This window comes from Halyomorpha halys, unplaced genomic scaffold (genome assembly GCF_000696795.3).
Source record: "Halyomorpha halys isolate HHAL.00 unplaced genomic scaffold, Hhal_1.1 Scaffold257.1, whole genome shotgun sequence".
NCBI lineage: Eukaryota > Metazoa > Arthropoda > Insecta > Hemiptera > Pentatomidae > Halyomorpha > Halyomorpha halys.
The window spans coordinates 115,097-123,967 of NW_027104967.1; the positions used below are offsets into that span (position 1 = coordinate 115,097).

The 8,871-nt window shown below is 27.4% G+C and overlaps 1 protein-coding gene across 5 annotated transcripts in view; it reads right to left on the reverse strand.

The window, feature by feature from the left end:
• Positions 1-1,219: 1,219 nt before the first annotated feature.
• LOC106680361 (E3 ubiquitin-protein ligase TRIM33) overlaps positions 1,220-8,871 on the reverse strand; it is a 66,622-nt gene continuing 58,970 nt past the window's right edge. For 4 of the 5 annotated variants that reach the window (XM_067046526.1, XM_067046522.1, XM_014420002.3 and 1 more), the window contains 3 exons: positions 7,147-7,321; positions 5,914-6,057; positions 1,220-3,274 (listed from right to left, as the gene is read on the reverse strand). In XM_067046526.1, the coding sequence (XP_066902627.1) occupies positions 3,149-3,274; positions 5,914-6,057; positions 7,147-7,321 (445 nt within the window). In that variant the 3' untranslated portion in view covers positions 1,220-3,148. The remainder of the gene's footprint in view (positions 3,275-5,913; positions 6,058-7,146; positions 7,322-8,871) is intronic. The other variant, XM_067046516.1, reaches the window with a different exon arrangement.

Below are 8,871 nucleotides of genomic sequence, written 5' to 3' on the forward strand. Positions count from 1 at the left end.
AGATCCCCTCAGTCCAAATAGCCACGACTCGCAAAATGGTCCATGTACCTGTGGAGTCTTTCTCAAACACAAAAAGTTGTACGGAACTGAAATTACCTATTTAACTATAACTAAAAGGTGTGTGATGCAAGTAACAATTTTTCAAGTTTAGCTTTAATTATAAATTTTTATTTTATTAAAATTTAATTATTTTTCAAATGAGTAAATGATATAGTTTTTGATTTATTTGAAAAAGTGAAAAGATGGGAATGGTTTCCATGGCAACATCCCAGTGCAGGATACTTTTTAAAAAATGGGTACCGAGTCTAATACACTTTAAATTTGCTAATTCTGGTCAAATTTATATTACTTTTTTTTTGTTTTATGAATTTAATTATCTATCAAGAGATTATATAGAATTTGCTATTAAAAGTATACTTTTATAATTATGCACATAAAAATTTACTCTTTGTCGATAACTTTTTGCCCCTGGTTTTTCAATGGTATGAACTACATTTACAGATACATGAAAAGTGTAAGGGCTTTAAGGAGAAAGCTTTAGGCAATTTTCATAAAAAAGAAAAATAAAGACCGTTTTATTTACAATCCATAGGATTAAATGAAAATAAATGTATTTAATATGTTAGGACTTATAGATTCAGATAATCAAGATAATCTTTGTATTAGAATTAGTCAGTAAATAATAATTTACTCATGGTTCTACAAGAAGTGGATGTAAATAGATTGCTCCTTTGACAAGAAAAGGCAAAATTTAATTGAGTCACTTTTTTTTTTTTTTCATTTCCCAACTAAATAAGTTTTCTTTATAATTAATTATTTTTATTATCAAGATTTTAATCTAACTTTAATCTAGTATGCAGAATACATTCTCAGAATTTAGAAAATGTTATTATTTTTTATAAAGGTTCTAAATGAATTCTATCATGGATTTTCTTTTTAGGAAGTTTCATGAATCAATTTCTATAAATTTTTTGAGGTTAAAAAACTTCCAAAAGTTGAATATAAATTATTCTATATTTTTAATTCTGTCATTCATTGTAAAACGAATTCTATCATGCTTTGTAAAGTGACTTACTGTCATAGTTCCAGCTTTACTACTCTACAACAAAGGGATCGTATCAGTGTTGAAAGAAGGTAATCAATAATTAATAAAAAAGTTTATAATATTCATATACAATCTAAATATATTGTAAAATTGATAATCATATATGTTTTTGTATAAATAAGCAATCAACAAAATATAATACTTTTTTCTTACTGCCATTGAAACTAAAAAAAATTCAGTAAAACTGAATTATATAAATATATAGAATAACATTGCACTTTTAACTTTAATTAACAGACTAAGTAAAAATAGTAAGTGAGCCTGGTTGCTTAACACACCTAAAATTATTTGAAATTTTAATTTTTACAGTCCGTTTATAATATAACGTAAAAAGATATATATTATTCACACATAAAAATAATGTGTTATTTATTACTTGTGATTATTAGCATTCAATGCCACATAAATTATAGTGATTATAATGTTTTCATATAATTCTTCAATTGTATAAAAATCTATAAAAGTTATGACTAATAGAAATATGCGATAAATATACATAAAACAAAACATATCTAGCATCGTCTACTAAATAATATTTACACATTATATTGTTATAACTTAGTATGATTCCTCGATGAATAATTAAAATAAATATGGTTATAAAAAATATTAACAGTATTAAACAATTTTATTTAAATCTAAAGTATTTTTCATTGTAACATACATACAATCTAATGTCAATAAAATAATTTTATTTTTAGTTTTAATTGTTTATTTTTATAGCTTAAAATTTTGAGTTTGCATATAAAATAATTGAGGAACAACAACATTGTTATTCTCACTTAATACTTTCATATTTAATACTTCTATTTCATTTATTAACACATTTTTTCATCTAAAATCCTAAAAACAGCTAGTTGCAAGACTTACAATTGGGACATAATTAAATAAATAGTTAACATTAATGTAATGGGGATAATCAGTTTCACTGTTTTAAAAATAATTTATGCCAGCCAATTGTATGATAATAGAATCATTCCCAGGAACTAACTTTCGCTATTTGGTAAAATTCTTTCAATATAATTTAAATGAAGTTGTTCAAAGTTTATTACACATACATTAGCCCATTACCAATATGGTAGGAACCATATGAGTAGCCCTTGTCTCTTTTAAAGATATCATAGTACAGAAACTTAAAAAAATCATTTTAGATAAACCATCAGAAGAAAGAAATATTTCAGTTTTTTCATGAACTGATATATTATTTATCTTTAGAACTAAATGAAAATGAGAAAAACTAGAGTTTAAATGATAAAAATAATTGTGGACACCAGATCACAATGAAATTAAGAGATGTAAGTCCAACAACTAAACATTTTTATCTATAATTTATCAAAAGAATGAGAATACAACCTCTAATTGTGTTTCACACTTACATATACACACACATACAAACACATTGTACACCATTATAGATAACTCGGACAAGAAAAATAAATTGTCATTCATATGAAAACAATTTCATAATTAAAAAATTGAATTATTTGAATAAATTACTAACTTTAACAAGTTCATCCGCGATTGTAAGAAAAAGTTATACATTCATATAATAACTGAGAAAAATGCCAGAAAAACAAATTATTTTTCATGCTGAGTTATAATGTAGTTCAGATCATTAATAGAAACCACATGAATTAAAGTTTCTTAATTCTTATGAGATGGAAACATAATCTGTCTTGGACCACTTATTATTACTAAATATTATTTTGTTAGAGAAAAATAAATAAATTTTCTATAACACGATACACATAATAATATCTGACAATACTGAGAACCAGACAAAATCAAATAGAAATTCCAAAATTAATATTATATGAAAAAATTTCAAAAGTTATTTCAACACAATAAAATAACAAACAAATATCTCTGATGTAATTATAAAGCACTCTCAATTGTGAAATAATTACATTAATAAATAATAAAACAAATGATAATTTGGTATTGTCTAAATTAAAAACAGGAACATGATTCTTCCTCTTCATTTGGTATTCAGAACATACCAAATAAGCGTATATAACATTTAAAATTATAAAACACAAATGATCACGTTTCCATTGCTTCAGTCTTAATACAAGCAACATTAGGAACAGGGTCTGCCAGAAATCGGGAGAGAAGAGAGTTAAAGAGTTCTTCAAGAGATTTCGTTTGAATTACGGCTTGACTTTCAGCCTGTAAAGAAAAAATATTAATCATTAGAGTCAAATGAGCAATTCTATATAAAGGCTGTATTTCATCATCATTATAGTATCACATATAACATGGTTAGGGTGAACTGGGGTGACTGTGTAACTAATAAAAAAAAATGGCACAGGTAGCATCAGAAGATAATATTATTTTTTCAGCTGTGCTGAACATCTTATAACTGCTATCAAGGCTAGTCACAGGAAATTTCTGTATTTTAAAGTGACCAATCTCGGCTTGTTTATAAAAATAATATTTTCACTTAGCTTACAAATAGGAAGCACTTTCATTTTTTTGCATTGCAGAGAAGCGTTTACACATCTGAAAAACCAAGAATGTTTCATTCTAACTTCAGAATATTGCTGTTAACTAATATTTTTTTTGTTCTCTCGTTCTTGAATTACATATTTTTTATATAAGAAGATGGTCAGGATTGCGGTCAAAAGTGAAACAAAAATAGTACTACATATAGTAAAATAATACTATTTTTGTTTCACTTTTGACCGCAACCCTGACCATCTTCTTATATAAAAAATATGTAATTATTTATTGTAACTTAAAATTATTCAACAATGATAACATTGTAAATTTATATTTGTGTTCTTTATTTATGAGACCCTCATATTATTAATCATTAAAAGCAAGTATAATTGTTATAATAACCATGTAAGGCCCACCAGACTGATATATTAATAAAGAAATATTTATTAAAAAAAAAAATAACCCACAGAATAGATAACACTGCCGATTACATCTATATTTATAGTCAGCATTGTTTTAAAATATATTTTCTAATTTTAAGATAAATATAATTTTTGTGTATTGAGGACAATCCTAACAGAATCCCCAAAATCCTATCAGCCTTTAACTTCTACCACCCTCGTCTTCGGTTTACTGTTGAACATGAATTTGATTTGACCATTATCTCCCTTTTCTTGATCTACTTACTATCAGAAATCCCGATGGCTCCCTATCCACTGATTGGTATACCAAACCTCTTATTGACTGACTCCTCAACTTCTTTTCTTAACACCCTTATCACCAAATAATCAATGTTGCAAAGAACCTTATCCACCGATCCATTTCTCTTTCTGACCCTCAATATCACCAGACCAACATACAACGTATTAAGCAGATCCTATTAAACAACAATTTCCCACATTCAGTGACAAACAAACTCCTTGATTTTTACATTAGCTCTGTAACTCTAGTTCCTCCTGTTCTCAACCTACTCCATCTCTTTTTCAGTACAGGTCCCTCCGTATAATCCCATTCTTTCTGACAATCCACTATTCCTACCCTACACCTCTTGGCTTGAAGTCCCACAACAAAATTTCCTATCTTTACTCCAATTTAAAAGACCCTATTCCTTTTTCACACCGTCCCAATTTAGTTAACTGGATTCCTTGTTCTACTCCATGTTGTAATTCTTTCTATATGGGCAAAACTAACAATCAACTTAAAAACTGTATTTCCCAGCACATAACTTCTATCAACTCCTGTAACATTTTGGCCTCAAAATTGTCAGAACACATTTAAAACCCCAATCATTCCTTTAACTCTAATAATACTTCAATTCTTGCTACTGTTCCCATCCACAAAAAATGCTTTATCTCGGAATCCATTCATATAAACTCAACAGAGAATTCCGTCATCATAAAGTCGATAAAGACTGCATCTCCCTGTCATAGACACATCTTAAACCTTATAAAATCTCCATAATTCTTCTTTTCTCTATGTTCTGCATTTTAGAAGCCCACTTTTCAGTCATGTCTTTTATCTGGTTTTATTTTATAAATTCTCACCTACATACTTAATTTTATATTCTCTATCCATTCTTTTTCTTTTGTAATTATATATCTTATTTTTAATTTATATACATATGTGACTTCCAACTTTAGTATGCTTACATTAATTAATTTATTATTATTAATGTTTCTGTTATATAATTTACACACCCTATTTATTTTGTATATTGTCTTTTCTTCATCATATTATATTTATTGTATCCATTCTTTTAACTTCATTTCTTTTGTGTATTCATTCTGTGTATATTTATAATTTATTTTTTTTAATATAATTTCTTCCCCCTATTATGTATTAATTTAATGTTTCCCTATTTTTAATATTTTCTTTAATTTTCAATACTGTTAACCTTAAAATAATTTTCAAACGTAACGTATTTTAACTGTCAATCCCCACTCTTCTCTATACATTCTGTCAATAACAGTTCACTTTTGCCCTGACTTCCACTCTGAAAGGTATGTTGATTTTATTCTTATCCCCCTTTTTCCATCTCTTAGTTCATACTTTATTTTATATATCTTCTTTTGCCCAAAATTATTTCTGTTTCCATTAATTATTAAAATACCTTTTATTGTTCTTATTTAATTTTTACGTTTTATTGTACATCTTTTTAATTTTTCCTTTATGCTTAAGTCATTTAAGTGTTAATATCTTTTTTAGCTATGAATAAGCCTAGTAGCGATCTTCCCTAAAACATTATTTTTTTTACCACTCTAATTACCAACTTCATGACCCAATTACTTCAGTTCACTCCATTAATGAGTGCTAATGAAACTGTCATATCTAATTGATTTATTTTATTTTATTAAAATAATACTTACGGGATTCACAAGATAGAAGTTGTTGAACATCAACTTGATATCACTAACAAATTCGATCATACTCTTATAGCGATTTCCTGACAATTTATCTCGAATTTGATCCAAGCAGATCGGTTGCCTTACAATGTCATAGTAAGCAGTATTCTGAAAAATATTTAATAAGTATATTTTTTTACAGTATTCTTTCAATATTAATTTCAGTGCAACAGAAAAAAATATATGAAGCGATTGATAGGTAACAATGTACATTTTTTCAATTCTAATTTCATGAAAGACTACAGTTCCAGAGGAGAATATAGTTTTGTAATTGTTCTAGTGGATAGATACACCTTTATGAAACTTGTTTACATAATTTTATTTTATAAACATTCAATTTTTGAATTTGTATTGTAAATAAAAATACTTTCTAATATGAGGAAGATGGTCAGGGTTACAGTAAAAAAATGAACAAAATAGTTATCGACTGTTTAAGACGATAGGTTAAACAGACATTAATGTGGGAAGAAGTCAACTTATCAATGCCTGAAAATGTTTACTCTAGGAGCATTTGAGGACTTTGTTATCACTCAGCCGTACAAAACACCCTACTCATCTCAGACACCCAATCTTTAGCTTTAGCAAATGTCTGTTTAACCTATCGTCTTGAACAGCTGTATCCCTGATGAAGCCCAGCAAAGTGGGGTGAAACGTCGGAGAATAAATAGTTGATAACTATTTTGTTATTTTTTTACCACAACCCTGACCATCTTCTTCATATTTTAAAATAAGATCAACTATTTATATATATAAAATACTTTGTGTTCAGGGTAGAACAAAGGAAAACTTGGATGTTTTCAGATTGGAACAAACGCTTATGAAAAACTAATTTTTATTTACACTAGTTTGTAACCCTGAGAATTTTAAGGGATCCATAAAAGCATCATACCGTCAAATGAATAAATCACTTCTAGACTTCTCAAAAAGCTTCTTAAAAAAAACGAAAATATTTCTAAAACTTCATATACTTTATAAAATAATTAGTAGAATATTAATTTAGCTTTTAATGTATAAAACTATAAAAAATATTCTTCATTGGATTTTCCTACTCGTGGGCAACAGATAAAGGTATAATGCAAGTTAATAAAATTTCAGGTAAGGAGAGTTTACTACAATCACTCATCAAGTTTCTATTAATTCCTACACCAAATATTATATGACAGTGAAAAATAATAGTAACAACTAAAAAACACTGACCTGAGGAGGTATCGGTTGCCTTAAATTCAAGCTTGCATCATATTGACAGTATATTTCTAAAAGCAACCTCGAAGCAGCTCTCCTTTCTGTGTGTGAAAGGCACTGAATAGCCGGATCAGTGTTAACAACAGGTTCGACTGATTTACACAAAAGACATTGCCAATCACCTTTTGCTCTAAAAAGCAACACATGAATACAAATTAAATTATAAATATTAAAAATATAAATAAATTATTATTTATTTAAACAAAGTTACACAAATATACATATTTATTAATGTTTGGCCAACTAAAGTTAAAATAATATTCTTATTTTTTCTTTTCTTAAGATTAATAGGGTATTCCAGCTAACTTTTTTATTTTCAATTAAATACCATAATTTTTGTCATATATTTTGATCATTAGTTAGTCAATTCTGACATGTTTACCTGATGTTAGGTACAATCAAATTTAAAAATAAATAATTATTTTTAATGCTAAAATATTATTTATTCAGAACATTAAAATCAACAGTAACTTAAAAAAACATTTCAAGGTTTGACAATTTATTAAGGGATTGACCATCATAAATATTCATTCAATTCCATTGAAAGTTTGTAAACCACAGTAATATTGATCAAAAAGGGGGAGGAATATATCTGTAACCCCAGTGAATATGTGATTAAGTCAAAATTCCTTACTTTTCAGGGGACAACTTTTAAAGTTAAAGTTAAAGTTAAACATTTATGTAAAATCAGGTGTTTGTGGTAAATCATCGAAATTTCGTCAATACTACCAAAACGTTGGTAACTTGTTACTTGTTTTACACCAATTTTATATGTCTTATCACTAATTAGATAATAGAGTTAACTAATTGTTCACCGACCGTTGAAAAAAACACATCGCAATAACTCTGTTTTAAAACGTTGACTGACTTAGACACTTATGCACAATGAAGATGTTGCCTCTGTGATTCTCTTAGACAACACAACTCATCTTGACAAAAATTCGACTTAACCACATATTCACTGGGGTGACAGATATAGTAAATACATTACATTTTCATAATATTATAACAGTGGGAAGAAGTCTTCCAAGTTATCAATGCCTGAAAATTTTTAATCTAGTAGCATTTTGAGGACTTTGTTATCATTCAGCTGTACAACACACCCTACTCATCTTAGACATCCAGTCTTGAGTAAATTATATACAATCCATAGGTTCAATTGAAAAACTATGTGTATGTTATTTGCACTTTAAGTTAAAATAAAAAATCAATATGAATTTCTATTTAACCATAAACAATTAATCCATACTATAATACTAAATGAATCCAATATTGTTAGAAAGTAATCTGTAACATTCTTTCACACAGCATTGTTAAACAATAAATATCCATAATTTGTATCATTATCAAAGATACACATCATGGCTCCAGGCACTCCTTTTTTCTGAGTTGAGGAGGCAATACTAACCAGATGTCATTTACAATCACTAAGAACCTAAAACACTGATGATGTCAATTAAATACCTTCTGAGCCCCCTTTTTTCACTCATAAAATATAACTTATACTCATAAGAGAGAGAAATACTTTATTCATATATGCTGCCTAAATACATTACGTTGCTATCTCACACAGCATACTTATCAATCCTTAATCGGACATATTTACATTACATATTCATGGTATAATCATAAAAAAAAGATATACAATAATAGGATATAATCAACATTTTTTTTTCACCA